At 38.9% G+C, this 20,134-nt stretch overlaps 1 protein-coding gene across 1 annotated transcript in view; it reads left to right on the forward strand.

Annotated features, from left to right (window-relative positions):
• The window catches only part of LOC115275930 (FRAS1-related extracellular matrix protein 1-like), a 40,275-nt gene extending 20,964 nt beyond the window's left edge, over nucleotides 1–19,311 (forward strand). Inside the window, exons 6-12 of the mRNA XM_029919666.1 lie at nucleotides 3,972–4,121; nucleotides 6,067–6,305; nucleotides 7,172–7,219; nucleotides 7,484–7,648; nucleotides 8,387–8,502; nucleotides 17,233–17,423; nucleotides 19,112–19,311. Coding sequence (XP_029775526.1) covers nucleotides 3,972–4,121; nucleotides 6,067–6,305; nucleotides 7,172–7,219; nucleotides 7,484–7,648; nucleotides 8,387–8,502; nucleotides 17,233–17,423; nucleotides 19,112–19,311 — 1,109 coding nt within the window. The remainder of the gene's footprint in view (nucleotides 1–3,971; nucleotides 4,122–6,066; nucleotides 6,306–7,171; nucleotides 7,220–7,483; nucleotides 7,649–8,386; nucleotides 8,503–17,232; nucleotides 17,424–19,111) is intronic.
• The last annotated feature ends 823 nt before the right edge of the window (nucleotides 19,312–20,134 follow it).

Raw genomic sequence — 20,134 nt, forward strand, 5'->3', positions numbered from 1 at the left:
TTCCTCAAGTGACCCACTTTGTATAAGAGCTGTTTCCATCATGTACCTGAGGTTTATCCACAGGTGGTTGCAGGCTCTAATCTTCTGGGCAACCCCAAGATGAAAGGATTTAGGGCATTTTCACTGTGTACGCCCCTTTTGTGCTTCATGTGAAGGTAGTTCCAACCTTTCTACTTTTTAAATTTTTTTAAATGCATTTATTTATTTATTTATTTTTATTTATTTATTTATTTTGAGAGAGAGAACAATGCAAGCAGGGGAGGGGCGGGGAGGGAGAGAAAGAATCCCAAGCAGGCTCCGCTCTCAAGCCTGATGTGGGACTCGATCCCACAGCCCTGGGATCATGACCTGAGCCAAAAATCAAGAATCGAATGCTAAACCAAATGAGCCGCCCAGGCCCCCCTACAAGTTTTCCACTTTTTTTGAGAGCCAAGAGTCATTGTCCTAGGTCATCTTTATTATGTGGGGTCTGTCTGTCATGAGATTCTGGATTTCAGTAGATTTGGAGCAGGCTGCCAGGTGCTCTGTTTGGATTGATAGGAACTAGGAAGTATCACGGTTAGGGGAACTCTCGGAGGTTCCATGGGGTAAGATAAATACTGATTTGTCTAGAAGAGTTTACATGCTATTTTGAGTAGACGCTAATGACTTCTGGAGCGTTTAACTGGTCATGATGTTAGGAATTATTTAGATGTTTTAAGAAAAAATAATCTTGTAAGTTAAAAGGAAACAATCCTTGCCTGTTCACTGTTTTGGAATGTATTAGCCAGAAATGGTTTCATAAGTTGAAGGCATACTTTAGAAAATGTTGAGTTCCCTGTGTCCACAGGTGCTGTAAATGTTTATTTATTCTCTGTGGTTAATCCTTGCCTCTTCTGGGTCTGGTGTTCCCATCCCCATGCCCTACCCCCAGGCCCAAGCAATCTGTTTATTTGCTTAAAATCAGCAGCCTCTATGAAGGGCAAAGAAACAGAGTGAGAAATCAAAGTTGCTGGGCTGTTGTAAGGTTTGAGAATTTTTAGGAGGGTGCTGGAGAGAAACAGGGTCACTTTTGAGACTAGTGAGCTACGCTTCACTACTGTTGTACTGAACCCAAAACGAATCCTGCTGATGTACCATTCAGCTATCGTGGTTGATCTTGAGTAGAAGTGTAAATATTCTTAAGAAAATGATTGTTTTCCTCTCAAATATGTGTTCTTGAAAGGTTTGTTGCTTTCCTAATTGAATGACTAAGTCATTCCTAAGAGTCAGAATGTTTTCCCAAGGAATAGATCTCCAACATGGCACTTACTAAAAAAACATTGAGAAAATGTCTTTCCATAGTAAAATCCACTCTGCAAGAAAATATCCAGTAACTGACCTACTCTGTAAAGTGCAGTGTGTCTGCATAAAATGACACCTTTTCTTCAGCGCCTTTTGTTTTATGGGAACAAGAGGCCAGTTCAAGCCTTCCGAAATTGCTTAAAATCTCAGTGATTTAACAACTACTTTGCACCTTGAAAATGGGAGAGGAAGGAAAAAGAAAAACCCAGAAAGTTCTTACTTCCAATCTCATTAGCCTAGAAAAGTTGGTTCTATGTGCACACCTGGTAGGCATGGAGACAAAATCGAAATGCAAGCAAACCAATCAGAAAGTCCTTAAATGAAATTTGGAATAGATTTTCTCTAACCATCTGGTTCTACTCTACAAGGTCTTAGAAAAACTTTAAGGTTTTTTTTGTGTTGGGGCGGGCAGAAGGTGGGAGGGAGAAGGGCTACTATAATTTTTTAAGAAATGATTCTTAAAATAAGAAGCATTTGGTTGGGACTTGGAATTTTGTTGTTGTTGTTATTATTAAATTTTTATTTGACTAATGCTGGACTTTTTGGGCTTTGAGAGTCAAAACAGTTCTTTGAATATTAAAATTCTTAGTGTTCATATACTTTCTTCACCGTCTTGTCTCTTATCCCTTCACACCAGGTTTATTACAACAGCTGCTTATGTGGTCTCCTTACTTCTAGCCTCTTTGCCCATCTTCCTGGGCTCCTAAATCTTCCTGCATAACACTCAGATTCATTTTTCTAAGACATTCATTTTCAAGGGCCTTCCGTGTTGCCTATGGTTGAAAGTCTGAATCCAGCCACCTGGTGTCCAGGGCTCTCTGCCTTCTGGCTACATACTTCCATTGCTGCCTTCCTGCCTCCTCGTCCGGGTGTGACCTCTCTTCCAGCCAGCCAATTGCTCAGCCTTTCCTGTTCAAGGCCTTTGCTCTGCTACCTTCGTGCCTTTGCTTATGCTGTTTTCCCACTTCTTCCCTCCCAAACCGACCAGCTCTGGAGCCCTCATGCGTATAGGATTTACCATCCATCCTGTATCGTTTGGCAGCTAATCATACATAGCCTTGAAGAATGGACTTTTCTAGCATTTACATCGTGTCTCTTCAAAGAGGTTTTAAATTCCTTTATGTTAGGGCTTGCCGATGTTACACGTCTGATATTCTCCATAGCATTTAAAGCAAAGGTAAGGACATGATAGATACAAAATGTACATTGTGATGGGTGAGAATTATATAGTATTTTATGTTAGGTGTTTCGACTTCTGTTTTTGCAAATTCAGTTGGTATGGAAAACTTAACCAATCAGCTGTCAGCTTGGGGTTTTTTAAATAAAATTATTTCAAATACACTTAATTCTTTCCCCCCTCTAACAGCAGTCAAGAGTAGGATGCATGAACAGTTTCATTTTTCCACTGGATTCTGTGGGGGATTCAGGAAACTTGATTAGATCATCAAATCTGTACATGATACACCTTCAAACAGGAGGTTGTCCTAGAAATGGACCAACCGAGAGGCACAAATCTGCAGCCAACAATCTACCAGAAGAAAAGAATCCTGATTTTCAGAAGAGAAGACTAGGGAAAAAACGTTTGACTGCTTGTATACATGGGTTTTGGGAATAAGAGTCCCCACATCACCAAAGAGTAACTGTTTTCGAAACTTAGTCCTGGAAGGTTAAACCATAAATTTGTTATATTTTTTCACCTTCAACTTGAGCTTATTTCTCTACTAAACAGTACCTTTTTAAAATTTTTATTCCTCCAACCACTTTTTCCTCTAAATAAACTAAGGGAGAGACCCTGTAATCCACGTCATAAAAACTGGTCAGGATTCGACAATCCCACAAGAGTCTTCCAGCTTTCATGTTTCATGTTGTTGGGGTTCCTTTGCATCCCATCGCAGTGGTGACAGAATGGCGGGGGTATGTTTGGAACTTCCAAACTGGGATTAAGTTCACAAAGTTACTGTGAACCGAGCTTGATTGTAACTCCATGAGCAGAGGCAGACAGAAAGAGAGGGGGAAAAAAACAAACATTGGCTAGGTCTATTTCTAAAACCTTCAGCCCATAAATGCTCTCCAGGCGGATATCAAATACTGAGTATTACATCATTAGAAAAAGCATTTGTGGGCTAGAAGGGTCTCAGGAAGTAGAGCAGCCGATAGAGGCAGCTGTCTTTAGAAATCAATCATTTCAAGGGCTCCATGAATAGCGTGAAGTACCATCCAATAATCACTTTTAACTGTCTGTACTGAGCTCTTAAGATTTTTGAAACTATTAAGGTTTTAAGATTGTGGTACTTGTTTATTCCTAAGAAGAGAAGGGGCAGGTCGGGGGAAGAAATTAGGTCTTGGATCTCACCGACTAACCGTTTTTGTTTTTGTTTTTGTTTTTTTCGTGTTCATCCCTTGCCTAATGCAGCTCACTTTTTTTGTTACAGTGTTTGCATTGAAATGGAATCATCATTGTCCAGGAACAAATGTGGTCTTTTAATATTATTTGGGAGAACAGCAGGACCTCAGTGAGTCGGGAACAGCACAATAGCTCACTTGGGCTACTGCAGCCTCGCTGCCGACATGTTAATTAATATATTTCTCTGACACCTAGATGATTGAAATAGCAATTAAAGAGTAATTAAAATGTTTACTTCTTGTAGGAATGTCAACTAAGATGTGGAATATAGCAATTACCTATGACGGATTAGAGGAAGATGATGAGGTCTTTGAAGTAATTCTGAACTCCCCTGTGAATGCAGTTCTTGGCATGAAGACAAAAGCGGCAGTGAAAATTTTGGACTCAAAAGGAGGTATTCTTTTGATCCTCATCTCAAAATCAGGAGCGGTCCTGGCGCTCTGGCTGCTTGCTTTCAACAGTCAATGTGCCCGATAACGCCTTCAAATCAAAATGCTTAATTTCTTGTCAAGAAAGCAACCTCAGTCATGTTGCAGGCCCTTTATTCTGGTTTCTGCTTCATGTGGTTTTCCTCCCGCTAAGAACTATCGTTTGAGAAAAGCAACAAGTCAGTGCCGTGGTTGTTTTTTTCCCCTCCCCGTTTGTGGTTCTCACCGAGGGGGAAACAATGTTGGTGAGAATCTATCGACAATTATTTTCCCCCAGAGTTTGTAGGGCTGTAATTATCTTCCTCTGTGAAAGAGAGCTCTGAATGCCTAAAATCTGAGCCCCCACGGTCGTGTGATCAGGAAAATTCTAAGAGAGGAAGGAATGGGGGAAAAATAGATGTGAACGATGCAGCTGGCTAGGGGAGTCAGGAGCAGCTGGCGAATATTAATGAATAACCTTGGGCTGCAGAGCCAAATCGGTCCTGGATAGTATCTGCAAAAGAACGACCTGTGAACTAAATAAAATAAAGGCGAAGCACAGCCCTTGCTGCTCTAATTTTTTTTTCCTGCCAAACACTTTCTACTTATGTGTCTGTTTAGCATTTGACAAGAGTCCAGTTACCATGTGCAGACTCAGACCCCTGATTTTACACCAGTCATGCCCCATGGTTTGTTTTCTTTACCTGAAATCTGCTCTCACCTCTTCTTTCTCATCTTATAATAAAAAATAGACACTCTCCTCTTTCCTTTATAATACTCATGTTTCCACAACATCTTTCGCCACCACCTTTATGGCCAAATTCACTTGTTTTTCAATAGAATTTTCTGGTCACAGGAAGCACATAAAATACATGAACTACACACTGTACACATAAAGTTTAAAACATTTACATGAGGTTCTGGGTTTAGATTTTTGTCCTCCTTATTGAGAATGTTTCCCACAGAAGTAGCTCCAATAAGATTTACTGGATCTTTGTTCTATGACAGTTGAATGCTAATTTTTAGAACTGTTACTTGATTTCACTTCTTTCAACAGTTCCAGTTTCTACCTCTAGGAGACTGGGGAAAGGATGAGCACTTTGAAGTGTTCGGGGTGTGATACGTGGTCAGTGAAATAAACCTGATATATTGAGGAACGCCAGATCACGAAGCGAGGCTGTTTCTCAAGTGTGTGGCATGATTATCAAATTAGGACAATGGTTTTCTTTTGTTTTTTTTTTTTAATTTTTAATGTTTTTTAATTAATTAATTAATTTTTTTTCTGTCCTTGACGGAATGTGTTAAGTAAGCAAACACCCCCAACAAGCAAAACAAGTACTACAATGTAAAAATATATAAAAAAAAAGAAAACCCTCTCACATGCATAAATGAAAGATGGCACACAAAGAACTCACATCTTTTCAAGCTTCAATAATAAATATTCTGCTACTATGTGTTAAATACTGCATGGTTTGCCCAAGCTAAGATGAAACCACATCATGAATCAATAAGCATTTTGCATTTTCTTTCATTATCTACTCAAAGTCATGCCTACTGCATACCTGTCACAACACAGCATTTTATATGTTAAGTGAAACTGCAATACAATCTAAGTTTATTTTGGGAGTGTTTGCTGTATAATGGGATTTAATGAAATGTTTAGAGGTGCAGTAGGACAATGGTTTTCATCTGCAGTTTGTGAAATCATTGTCCTGACTTTATAATCACCCTGAAGATGCACAGAAGGGCACAGTTCTCCTGCATGGAAGCGGATGAAGAATAGAGGAGTTTCTGGCAAATGGCAAAAAGGCAACATCTGGTGGGAAAAGCATCCATCTCAGCCCAATGACAAGCTGCTCCAGGGGCTGTGTGGATGTGATCACTTCTCTGTTTGTGTACAATGACCTGACTTGCCATCTCTCATGCCTCCAGGACAGTGCCGTCCTTCACATTCCTTCCGTGCCAGCAAGCACAATGCTTGGGAGAAGGGTGTTGGGCGCCCGCTGCCCCCAAGGTCTTCCTCACCCAGCACTTCTGGTTCCTTTCATCTGGAAAGAAGACCACTTCCATCTTCCAAGTGGCCAGCGGTCCCCAGGGGAGACACCCTCCAAAGCTTTGATTCTACAGATGCCTCTCATAGGAAGCTCAGGATCCGAGGGAATGGCAAAACAGTAAGGCTGGGGAAAATTCTGGGATGTGACGTGTGGAGCACATGGAGAAAGAATAAAAAAATAATAATGGGTGTTCCGAAGCACTGCAGCAGCTGTTTGCTTCTCATAATGAATGGGAGCCCTGGTTCTGTGCAGGCAGTGTCCTTTAGCTACAGATATCATAATGGTGCCCACTTCATTCATTGTACTACTTGAGGTGATGGTTCCATATGATTTCTGCTTTGGTTCCTTTTGTGATCAAAAGAGATAGGGAATGACCAGTGACCCTGGAACAGAATGAGATTAAGTGATCTACTTATGTGTAGAAACAGTGATGTTGACTTTATTAGCACAAAATTCTAATCAAGCACACACGCATCAGTGTATGTGCATAGTGTGTGTGTGTGTGTGTGTGCGTGTGTGTGTGTGTGTGTGTGTGTAAGTAACCATGTCTTTTCTCCATAACTGAAACTATGAATGTCTGAATCAACAATGATGAGTTGTGAATAGGTCCAGTGCTTTTAAACACTCTAATGATTTGGGCATGGAAAGTTTTTATTTTTAATGTTTGTTTATTTTTGAGAGAGAGGGAGAGAATGCGGTGGGAGAGACAGAGAGAGAGGAAGACAGAGGATTCAAAGCCCGCTCTGCACTGACGGCAGAGAACCCGATGTGGGGCTCAAGCTCAAACCACAAGATCATGAGTTAAGCCAAAGTCGGCGCTTAACCAACTGAGCCACTCACGCTCCCCTGGGCATGGAAAGTCTTAAAAACATACATTAAAAATTTTTTTAGACACTAGCAAGATCTTATTGGAAGGGTTTTACTCTGCTGCTAGTTATTTTTCAAGTCAATTTTGTTCATATTTTGTACTTTGTTGATTTCAGGTCCTCCCATCCTCTGTTTATAGAAATGGAACAGACATCATCTATCATGTAAGCACAGTCTGAGAGAATTACTAAATTTCTTGTATTTATGGATGCAAAACACAAAATGAAACTACTTTTTTCCCCCTGTATTTATGTATATCTATTAAAAGCCTATTTTGAAATTTCTTTCAGAGGCATGGATGGCCAGGAAAAAAAATTATCATTTTTGCTTTAATCCAACTTTTGAACTGCTCATTTTCCCAACAAATGTTTTTGTTTGCTACCTGGTTGTCTGTGTTTCCTTTATTGTTGTTTTCTGATTTTCTCAAGTATCATGGAATGGTCTCCCTGAAACTGGAGGATGACAGTTCCCCATCTTACAAAAGGAGGGCCAAAGTCTCCAATATTAGTCAGGCACGGAAGACAAGCCGAGTGGCAGAATTGCCCCAGGCAGATAAGGTGGAATCCACAACTGGCTCACACTTCCCCAGACAGGTAGGAAAATCTTTTCACTTCCTACTCACCTGAGAGCAAGCGGTTGGCTGGGCCCTAAAACAGCTGTCAAGCTTGGGGATCGATTGCTCAACACGAATGCTACCTAGCAACTGAACACCTAAAGAAGGTGGGGGTGTGCCTAGCTGACATGAAGTCAAATCAGCATGACCTCTCCTTCCCATAGGCCCGCATGCCCTCATTCCCAAAGAACTGCACGCTGGAATTAAAGGGACTCTTCCACTTCTAAGAAAACCTCCGACAGCTGTACAAGTGTGATGGGATTACCTGGAGAGCGTGGAGCCCCCAAAGTGAAGTGGGACACGGGGTGAACAGCAAAGTATCTTTGCTGGCCGTATGCTCTATGATAAGCTGATAGCAAATGATAGGACGCTACATCCACCTGCCCCTGTTATACTTGGAAAGTGAAGAGGAAAATATGGCCCAGGTGGTGTTTTATAAATCCCAATACACATTAGTTAATCAATTCCATTAAAGAAGTTGTTTACTCATTTTGTTTCATCATCAGAATGTCAACAGTGTAAAATCCGAAGATTGTGGACTTTAATGGTGTTTTCTGTAAAAGGCCATCACATTTCTCAAGGTGGAGAATTGGGATAAGGGCTGACCTCCTTTCTAGTGACAAGACGAGTCTGCTCAAGTTAGGGGACTCCTAGGACTCTTTATGCTGAGAGTAGACTGTAGATTTTAAAGACCTGAACGTGGACAACTGTATTTCAGGAGGTGGAAGGCAAATCCTGCCCAGCAGGGTGGCACCATCACTCAGGCTACTGTCACTCCGTGATCACAGAGCAGAAAGGCACCTGGGACACGGCGGCCCGAGCTTGCAAAGAACAGTAAGAAACCCTGCTTCACATTAATCAATGGTTTTATTCTTACTGTTTTTCTTTCTTCTCTTGCAGCTTCAGGGTTGCTTTATTCATTCAAGTGTTGAACTTGGTTTTGTTTTAGGAACCCCAGGAGAATTCTGTAGTTCAGGATGGATTTGGGATTGACCTTGATAACGTATTTTTACTTATTGCTTTTATGTGAAAAATGTACCATTGCCAAAATCCTATTTTTTAGCTTTTCTTGATCTTTTAGAGAAAACCATAAGGAGTTTTTCTGAGTCAGCAGCATTGTACATTGTCATTTTTTTTATTAAGTAAAGATTTCTGCCCACTAATTTTAAAATACATGGCAATGAAAGTTCTTATAGTATCAGATATAAGAAAATGTAAGAGACATTGATGATTATGAAACCAGACAAGTTGGATAAAGTGTCAGTGAGTCAGTGGGTAAGGGAATACTTAGTGAGAGATGACTTGCGGTCAAATAATGACAACAAAATTTATATAGTCCAAAAAGACTTTAAAAATGCATAGGTTCCTATCCCTGACCCCCTTTTTGTTTACCCAGATATTGTCCAGACCAATGCAATTAGACTAATTTGCCCCAACCACTGGAAACTAACCCTAGAGAAGTCCTTGGTGAATAACAGTCAGATATTGCACTTCATCAAATTCAAAAAGTTATGCTCATCTAAAAATACTATTAAGAGGGGCCCCTGGGTGGCTCAGTCAGTTAAGTGTTCCATGTCGACTCAGGTCATGGTCTCATGGTCTGTGAGTTGGAGCTCTGTGTCAGGCTCTGTGCTGACAGCTCAGAGCCCGGAACCTGCTTCGGATTCTGTGTCTCCCTCTTTCTTCCCCTCCCCCATTCACACTTTTTGTCTTTCTCAAAAATAAATAAACATTTAAAAAAATAAAAATAAATAAAAACACTATTAAGAAAATGAGAGAGCAAACCACATTTGGGAAAGCTAATCTCAAATCATATATCTGACCCATGTCTCAAATCCAGAAAATACAGACAATTCCTAGAAATCAGTTAACAAAAAGACAATCTGATTAAAAACATAGCAAATGACTTAGAGACTTCACAAAAAGAGATATACAATTGGTCAATAAGTACATGAAAAGATGTACCACCATTAGACATCAGGGAAATGCAGATGAAAACCACAGTGAAATACCACTTCATACTGACTATAAAATCACCAAGACTGACAATATCAAATGCTGCAGAGCAAATGGAATGCTCATGGATGTTGGCGGAAGTGTAAAATGGTACAACTGCTTTGTAGAACCATCTGGCAGTTTCTTATATTTGCATGCATTTATGTTGTGACCTAACAGCTCTACTCCTAGGTATTTACTGGAGAACACTAGAGGTATTTGCTAAAAAAAAAAAAAAAAAAAAAAAAAAAAAGGCTTTCACAAGAATTTCATGGTGACTTTTTCCATGATAATAATAGTTTGGGTCTCTGGTGCTTGGGTGGCTCAGTCAGTTAAGCATCCAATTCTTGATTTCAGCTCAGGTCTTGATCTCAGGGTTGTGGGTTCAGTTTCTGCGCTGGGCTCTGTGCCGGGAGTGAAGCCTACTTGAAAAAATTAATTTAGTTGACTTATAGAGGTTCTTTATATTTTACTCAACAAGAAACTCGATAAATTTTCTTTTTTGATAATTTATTTTATAAATGATAAAATGGAATGAACTACTAAAACCTCCAACAACGTGGATAAATCTCAAAAACACGTAGAGAGGAAGCAACCCAATATAAAATCATACTACATGATTTTATTTATGTGAATAGGAAAAACTAATTTATTAGCTGGTGTTAGAAATAAAAAACTGGTTATTTCTGGGAGGTATTGTGGGGTGACTGAAAAATAGCCTGAGGTAATATTCTAGAGTGATGGAAATGTTCTATGTCACGCTCTGGACAATTATTACATGTCAAAGTTCATTGAATTGAATACTTAAAAATTTATGCATTTATTGTAAGTTATAACTAGATTTTAAAAAGCTAATAAAATAGTTTAAAGGTCTATTTTTTATTTTTTTTTAATCTTTTATTCTTTTCTAAAATTTTTTAAAATTTTTATTTATATTTTTGAGAGAGGGAGAGAGAACACAAAGTGGGGCACGGCAGAGAGAGAGGGAGACACAGAATCCGAAGCAGGCTCCAGGCTCTGAGCTGTCAGCACAGAGCCTGATGCAGGGCTCAGACTCCCGAACCGTGAGATCATGACCTGAGTTGAAGTTGGAACACTGAACTGACTGAGCCACCCAGGTGCCCCACTGGTGTCCTACTTTTATATAAAGTTTGTCTTAATGCACTGAAAGCTCAGGTAGGAAGAGTGGTAGAGGTCTTTTGTCCCCCCTTGAGGGAGGAGCTTTGGTGTGGAATTAGAACCTCTCTGAATTAGCAAGGAGAAGATCACAACATGCTACGAAGGAGAGGAGATGGTTTCTTTACTGACAAAAATGAGAGCAAGTACAGAAATACAGTTATACTACAGCCAGGCGTATCAAGATCACATTGCTGCTGGGACTTGTTGGTAAAATGCAAATGAACAGCAGCAGAGCCGCCAAACCCTCCGTTTGAAAGCAGCCTTATTGTTCATCTTCCACTGTTATCAAATAGCCGTCCTTTAACTGGTCCTTCATGTTATGAGAAAAATAACGACGTGTATTGAATGATAGCTTTCCCTCCATCCATCCATGTTGGCCTAGTAGGGTCACCAAGTATCTTTACTTAGAAGGACTGTTCTTTACTCTGATATTATGGTCTAGCTCTTTGGTATCAAAACTCATTTCTTCTGAAATAATGGCAAATTATGGTAACATTGATACCTTCAAGGTGACTAACCTACACAAGTCCCCCAATAGATTCCTTTATTTTATTGATCCTTCTAATTGCAGCTGGATTTTAATGGTGAGTACAAAGGGTAGGAAAACTAGTTATGTATCTATTAATCTAATCATACATCTATTAATTTTATAAATCCACTCATCTCAATAATAAACTTAAGGCCCCAATTAATTTAAAAGCCTAGCTACTTCCTCATGCACTTGACCTAAGATTTCATCTGCAACGTGGGTTGAAGCACTATGCCTGGACCCTTTTACAGTAGCTGACCTAGTTCTACACGCTGCCTTGCCAATAATGCCTTCCTGTGATACTACATCTTCTCGTTTGCAGAATCCTCTCACAGATAGTAACTGATTTGACCCCCCGCCCCCACTTCTGTGCTATTATTATCTACACTCTACAGATAAAACAGAAGAGATTTGGAGAAGCAAAATCATTGTTCGTGGTCATATAGGCAAGTAAGTGGAAGCGACAGGACTCTGATTTTCTATGACATTCTCCAAAACAGTTCCATAAGGATCGGGGCTGTCTCATCTCAGGTGAATGGGCAAGCACAGCTGTGTTGACTCCATGTTGAACTAACCTAAAGCAGGTTTCCAAACGATGCATTAGTATTTTCTATCTTTCACGCAAAGACATATTATGATTTTTATTAAATTATGGATCCTAAATTTCCTTTGGATTGGAATCAAAGTAACCTCTCAGAGCAAACCTAAGGTATGATCAAGTTCTCAGTTTAATTCATTCATTCAACAAGTGTGTCTAGACCAGACTGCATTAAAATTTTTTTTTCTTTTTTTCTTTTTATTTGTGTTTGAGAGACAGAGACAGCATGAGCAGGGGAGGGTCAGAGAGAGAGGGAGACACAGAGTCCGAGGCAGGCCCCAGGCTCTGAGCTAGCTGTCCCCACAGAGCCCGACGCAGGGCTCAAACCCACGAACCATAAGATCATGACCTGAGCTGAAGCCAGATGCTTAACCAACTGAGCCACCCAGGCGCCCCCCCCAAAAGGTTTTAAATGTTTATTTACTTGAGAGAGAGAGAAAGAGAGAGAAAGAGGCAGAGAGAGGGAGACACAGAATCTGAAACAGACTCCAGGCTCTGAGCTGTTAGCACAGAGGCCGACATGGGATTCAAACTCTCAGACTGTGAGATTGTGACCTTAGTGCAAGTTGGACGCTTGACCAACTGAGCCACCCAGGTGCCCGCAGACTGCATTTTAAAGTGTTGTCCCCCAGTACTGGCCCCATAACCCAATAACTAAATCATTCTTTATTCATCAATAAGCATCATAGAAATTGTCACCATCTCTCTCCAGATACAGCTGTCTTGTATGGCAAGTGTTTAAACCCTGCATTTTGCATCAGTAGGGTGTTGCATACAACCCTGAAAATTCCTTCCCACATCTCCTTCTCAGAAAGCTCTGTTAAGAATGTGAAAGGCACTAAATTTAAATGGCAGCATTTAGCTTTTATTGAGTTGATGTCTTACTGTAGATCTAGTTAAGAAGTTCTCTGGGTGTAAATGTAATAATGTGAGTTACAAGCAGTATTTGTTGATTGCATATATGAGAACATAAATGGCATTTAGAAATAATATAGAGAATAGTTTGTGCTAGAATAACTATTATAAAATCAATTATAGTAGTGATGGAAAATTTCAATCTCTCTTATTCATTCAAGGATATTAAACATCATATCTAGTGATCAAACATGATATTCTAAGCAGGTTCAGAAGTAATTTATTCATATTATTTTGAAGTTATTTTGGTAATCACTGGTCTCAAGGAATTGTTTTAAGCTCTTACACTGTCATTTCTTTTTAGACATGAAACTAAGAAAGCTTGGGACACCTGGGTGGTTCAGTCAGTTAAGCGTCCAACTTCAGCTCAGGTCATGATCTCACAGTTCCTGGGTTTGAGCCCCGTATCGGGCTCTGTGCTGACAGCTAAGAGTCTGGAGCCTGCTTTGGATTCTGTGTTTCATTCTCTCTCTGCCCCTCCCCTACTTGTGCTCTACCTCTCCCTGTCTCTCAAAACTAAATAAATGTAAAAACCAATACAAAAGAAAAAAAAAAGAAACTGAGAAAGCTTTCAGAACAACAACAACAACAAAAAAGTTAGGGACAATTGGAGTTTTTCCATCATATTTTAGAAAGAAACTAATTATATATCTTTCAGGAATATAATCTCTTTCAAATTACACATTGTGTGTTTACCAGAATGGTCCAGGACTTAAGACATCTACCAAATACCATTTGTGATGGTATTCCAGAATATGTTAAGAGAGGTAAATAAAATATATGTGGCATGAGATTTTTAAAATATCATGAAGAGCTTTTCATTTTAAAATTTTATTTGGAAAAGATGAGTATGAATATTTGATCTGATTGTATTTGTATTATACTTCAGTATGCATGGCGTTTCAAAAGGACAAGAATGATTACCCCAGAACCAGTTGATTCTAGTTCTAGACATTTCACAAAATGTCTAGTGGTAAGTTAAAAGCAAACTAAAAGGAAAAAGAAAAGATCTCCATATTCCTTTGGTTCAGTCATTCTAAAAGGAACATTTTTGGGCAGTAGGGCCACCTCCTCAGGACAATTTTTCTCTGAACCCCAAAGCCTCCTCTACCAGTCAACGTGTTTTTATTCACCTGTTGGGCTTCCCTGCCTTCCTCCACCCATTCCCTTTCAGGTTCATTTTGTTTGGTTCTTCTCCACCATTTTGGTCTTTTAAAAAAAACCCAGATATTCTTCACTATATCATACACCTGAATCTAATATAACGCTGTTTGTTAACAAAACTGGAATTAAAGTTTAAAAACTTAATTAAAAATATACATACAAATGAAAGAAAAATAGCAATTCCTTCTGTGCCATAAAATTCATAGTTTCAACATGTTGCAACCTGGATATTTGTCTTCCCATGAATTAATTTTAGGGGCTGGTTCACATTTTATAGTTAGACTTAATATTAATATTAGTATGTTTTTGATGTGGTATCAGGGATCATTATTCAATTCTGAGCTGTGTTTCCTGGGGCTTCCTTCCCTGAAGAGCCTTTACTGAGGGTCGTTTACAGCACCCATGTTTCAGGAAGAACAACAAATTTGGCTTTACTCCTTGTCCCTAATCAGATTGCTAACTCAACTCAGTCTTTATCTCCAATCTCCTTTCCTCTCCGTTAGTGTCTTATTATTTTTCCAACTCAGAGGAGCCAGACTCCTAGATTAGGCATTTCTTGAATTTGCATATTGTAATCTCATCTGCTCGTTTCCTTGGGCAGTCATCGGACATTGGTAATTCTATTATTATAAATCATTATCTATGAAACCATTTTGTTTTCCCACAGGAGTGTCTGGACCCCCTGCTGGCCTGTCCTTAAAGAGTTACTCTGAAATACATCTATACTTGCTCAAAACATTTCAAAGAAGTAGATGTTCATTTCTTTACCTAGGCAAATGAAAGCTTCTGTTTTTAATACTGTACTTTGAATGCCTTCAAATTGCAGAGTTGTCAAAAGATTTTTATTTATGCCTCTATCTTTTATTTGTATCTCTCTATACATATCTATTTAGATATGTTCATGCTATTTGATGTGGATATGGAATAAAGAATAAAGAAAAGGAATGGTTTTGTAAAATAATCAACATACCAGGGCCCACACATTTATTTAATAAATGACTATGGTCTAACATTTTACCTATCGTAAACACAGCTATTTTCCCATTTTGCTCTTTGGGGACTTTTTGCTTCTTGGAGAGACAAAAAACAAATCAAACTTGTACTTGACCTGTGAAAATGGACTTTACGAAGTCTGCTTTGATGGTAGTTTCAAGAATCTTAAAACAGGAGGAGATGGTAAATATCCCCGAATAAGACCTGTTACTTCCTGATGACGAAGGTGAGCCTCCAGTTACAACCATAAAGGAACTGGGGGCAGAGCAGGAGGAGAACTCAGGTCTCCCAGACGCCGCCCAATACACCATGTTGAGTGAGGGAGCCCCAGGAGCCTTCCCTCGGCTGACATTTAACACACATTTGATATTCTGTGTTCTAACCCCTCAGCACGTTAGAATTACCATATTGGATGTGAGAGGAAGGGAAGAAGTTGTGCTGTTAAATCTTCTGTAACTGTCAGACAGGCGATGACAGTAAATAATGAGGTCAGAACCAAGTCACAAAACCCCAATCCAGCAGCCTCAGGCCACTCGGAGAAGGGTGAAGAGAGAGCTTTGTACATCGCAGAAGTCCTGTAACTCACCAGTGCATTCTCAAACAGGAAAGTAGTGGTTTAAGTGGGGAAAAAAGAGTGACGAAATGGGTAAATTATGTTCACCGCAGGTGATCTGGAAAAGCAGAGAAATGCATCTGAAGTTTAGAAAGACAGGCAAAATGAATAAAACCCAATTCAACAGTTCTCTAAATGTATACAAGTATTACCATTTTTGTTTCCTACTTTAAAAAATATTAGTGGATATTATCCAGACAAGATCATGGTGACTTTGTTTCTTGTTTAAAATTTTCTGTATTAAAAAAATAATAATAATAATTAGAAGCTTTTTACTTAAGACATTTTTAAAGAGCTTTTAATGAGCACTATTGGAAAATTAGAAACAGTCAAATATTGCTTATAGGAATAATTCATCTAGCTGCAAAAATAATTCATAAAGAAATCTGATGCCCGTTATAATGTCTACCATCAAAAAAATTAAGAGATAACAATTGCTGGTGAGGATGTGGGGGAAAAAAAAACCACTGTGTACTAGTGATGAGATTGTAAATTGGTTGCAAACACTTTGGAAAATAGTATGGAGGATCCTTAAAAGATTCAAGGTAGGCCTACCTTGGGGTGCTTGGTTGGCTCAGTCAGTGGGGCGTCCAATTCTTGATTTTGGCTCAGATCATGATCAAGCCCTGAGTGGGGCTCTGACTGTCTCTCAAAAGAAAAAAAAAATAGAACTACCAGATGATCCAGCAATTCCACTTCTGGGAATATATGTGAAGGAAATCAGAATAGAATGTTGAGGAGATATTTATTATTTATAATAGCTGAGGCATTGAGATAACCTAAGTGTCCATCAACAGATGAAAGAATAAAGAAGTTGTGATACATATACACACACTAAGAAATATTTCAGCCATAAAAAGAAGGAAATTCTACCATTTGTAACTATCAAATATCCATCGAGTGTATTATGCTAAGTGGAATAAGTCAGATAAAGAAAGATAAATGCTATATGATCTTACTTATATGTAGAATCTTAAAACAAAACAGCAAACTCACAAAAAAATTTATCAGATATGATCGGCAGAGGCCAGGGATATGGGGTGAAATAATTGGATGAAGGTGGTCAAAAGGTAAAGACTTTCAGTTATAAAATAGTTAAGTCCTAGGATGTCACGTACAACCTGAGGAACGGAGCTGACACTGACACACGGTATATCTCAGAGTTATTACGACAGTAAATCCCAAGCGTTCTCATCACAAGGAAATAATTTTGTTTCTCTTTTTTTTCTATCAATCTGAGATGATGGATGCCAACTAAACTTACTATGATAACCATTTCACAATGCATATGAGTCAAGTCGTTATGCTACGCACTTTAAACATAAAAACAATTCTATTTGGGGGAAAATATGTATTTTTATAGGAACATGTGCTTCAACTTTTATACAACCTACGAAAATGTGTATGTATGTATATCGTGTGTGTATAGTATATATATACACACACACAAACACACACATATATATAGTGTGTATATTTGTCTTCTGTTTTAAACAGATTAGATTTCTGTTCTGCATTCCATATCAAAAGGAATATTGGAGTCCCTGTCACCGATGCTTCCTTTTTGTTTGTTTGCAGTCACCTGGGCAGCCTTGTAACCGTACTCTCCAGGCAGCATATGCAGTGGCTGTGGGACCTCAGTGGAAGAAAGCCCTTTTGGATAGGCAAGTGTCTGCTCTGCACTGAGGAAGGAGGCCAGAACACCGAGAAGGCGTCTCCTTCCCATGGGCCAATAATCGTGGTTCACAGTAACAGGCCACAGTTAGATGGTTGGGCGGTCTATGTTCTCCTTTTTGGAGGGGGCAACCCGGTGGATGATCTGTCTTTTAAAACCCATCTTACTTACATAATACTTTCCCTTTTAGACATCTATCTCAAAGAAATAATAAGGGATGTGGCTTGAATTGTTGGTAAGAGAATTCAACAAGTGGTATTTCTAAAAGTAAAAAATTATAAGTACCTGTCAACAGGGGGTGGTTAAATAAAGTTATAGTATACCCATATGAAGGAATATTTAATATTTAATGCTTTCTAAGGCATTAAATATTAAAGACATAACAAAGTGCTTTATGTTTATTATTTCATTCAAGAAATACATATCCTATATAAAATACATAAAGTATTGCATTTGTGGCAGGGTGCTAAATAAAAAAGCAGAGTCCACAGCCAAAGAAGCAGAAAATAATTATAATTAAAAAATGTATGTACATATGATATATATATGCATATGGCATACACATACGCATATATAAAGAAATATGTCAAAGCATTAGAAATGTTTACACCTATTGACAGTTATAGGTGATGTTAATTTTACCCCTTGTTTTCTGAAATTTTAATATCTTCTTCAATTTTAACAATTATACAAATCTCTTCAGATTCTATTTTTAGAAGTAGAATTCTCAGGGTACTTCAAAGTCAGTATTTTCACCATCTGTCCTTAACGTATTAGATTTCAGGGAACTGTACTAAACCCAATCTTCGCTTCTCAGAATCTCTGTAATACTTAGTACATCTCGAAATTCTGAAACTTTTTGAGAGTATTAAGTTAAAGCTGGAGGTTTCTTTGCTCCCACAGTGACTGATTTCAAGGCTCTATTCCTATAGAATACTTAGGCATAGCATCATGGGATCAATGATGAAAGGAAACAATCCAGGAGATAGTAGTTCATTTTATTCTACTCCAAAATACTGAGGGAGAATCACACAGGAGGTTATAGGCTCTGCAGCTAATTCATGGTTGAATTTGGTTGGGAGATGTCAGATCATGCTGTTACAGGGGATTCTTTTCTGATTTTATTCTCTTTGTTTCTATTATGCAGGAGAGTGAGGAGGAGGAATTATTTTTTTAAAGAAAAATTACAATAGCATTGCAAAAGTGTAATTTGTAAAGTTGCCAGTGGGAGTAGAGAGGCAAGTTGAGAAAAGCTGCGTTTTGTTGGAATTACAGCAGACTGAAAAACTTACGTCCGAGACTAAAAATAATATCTAGTTAAGCTCCTTTCAAACATGAAAACCAAGGTGTTTAAATAGCGAAGAACTCTAGACAAGAGGGTACCTGTTCCCTGGGATAGGAGTTTGCAATAATACAAGCAATGATTGCCATTTACTAAAACATGCATGCATGCCATGAAATTTACATGCATTTTAGTATTGAATGTTTAACATGGCCCTCAATATACTATTTTTATTCCCACTTCTTAGATGAGGAAACTAAAACTCAAAGTGGTTAGGTAACCTGCTCAAAGATGCTCAATTAGGAAGTGGTAGATCAAGGATTTGGATTTGGGTCTGCCATATGTTCTTAACCATGTCCTAGGATTCCCAGATCCTATTCTATGTTTTAGAATGTAGGCCCATGTCTGCATGTGATTCCTGAGCTCAGAGCAAGAGACTGATATGATAACCAAGCATAAATATAATAAAATAATTTGGCACATTCTCTGGTTCACATTAGGTTTGAATGACCAAGTGCGTGCAGGCCACTGGGAGTGGATTGGCGGTGAACCTGTCGTCTTCACCAACTGGAGGAAAGGGCCCCCTCAATGGTCAGAGCCTGGCAAGAACTGTGTTTTGGCTCAGAGACAAGGGAAGTGGCAAATGCAGGACTGTAGGAAGAGCAAACCTCACAGTTACGTGTGCTCCAGGAAACTCTAAATGTAACTGGCCTTACAGGTGCCCACTCGGAATTTCTCACCTATTTATTTACAGGTTTTGTACATATTGTTCACTAGAAAAGAAGGTGTCATGGCTGACTTAGTACATTATTTTTTATCATAGTACATGAGTGATTCTAGTGAAAAAGGAACATAGAAGAATAATTCCAGGAAGTTCAATCAAAATGAATTACTTCTTTTGGGAAAACATACAATTCTTGGATCTCCATACCTTTCAAAATAAATGCCTGAAGTATTCTATGGTACAAGATTTGCTAATTGCAGGATACTCCCACACTGACCCCACTCCGTATCTGAGTCAGTACTGATTTCATGGTCCTTGGACTTTGTTTCTTTTAATCCCAATATCTCCAGTGAGTCCATTCTGAAATCCATATTGCTGGTACTTCTTCCACTTCAGTCTGAGTGAAACAAACTCTCCCAGTCCAGTAAATCACAGCTGAGATGCAAAGCACTGCTTTGTCCCTTTGGAGGCCCTTCAAATGTGAAACCTGAGATGAGAGGCTGTGGATAAAAAGGAGAATTATCTCTGGTGGAAAAGGAAGGCTTTAGCTGGAAGAACTTAGATGGAAACTCATTTGCAAAGCTCTAGTTCAGGTGAGAATTCAGAGGCTACCTGTACCCTCGAGGTCTACCTGTCACTACTCATGAGGTTGATCTCTTTTTTGCAATAAAAACGTTGGCATTGTACCATCCCAAAGCCAATCATTACATTTCCCTGGCCTTACAGATTGATGAAAAATCTGAAGCAACATGAACCTCTTTTCATTTGTGTGTGTGGTACAGACTGACATTCCTCAAGG

The sequence above is a fragment of the Suricata suricatta genome, chromosome 13 (genome assembly GCF_006229205.1).
Source record: "Suricata suricatta isolate VVHF042 chromosome 13, meerkat_22Aug2017_6uvM2_HiC, whole genome shotgun sequence".
Lineage (NCBI taxonomy): Eukaryota > Metazoa > Chordata > Mammalia > Carnivora > Herpestidae > Suricata > Suricata suricatta.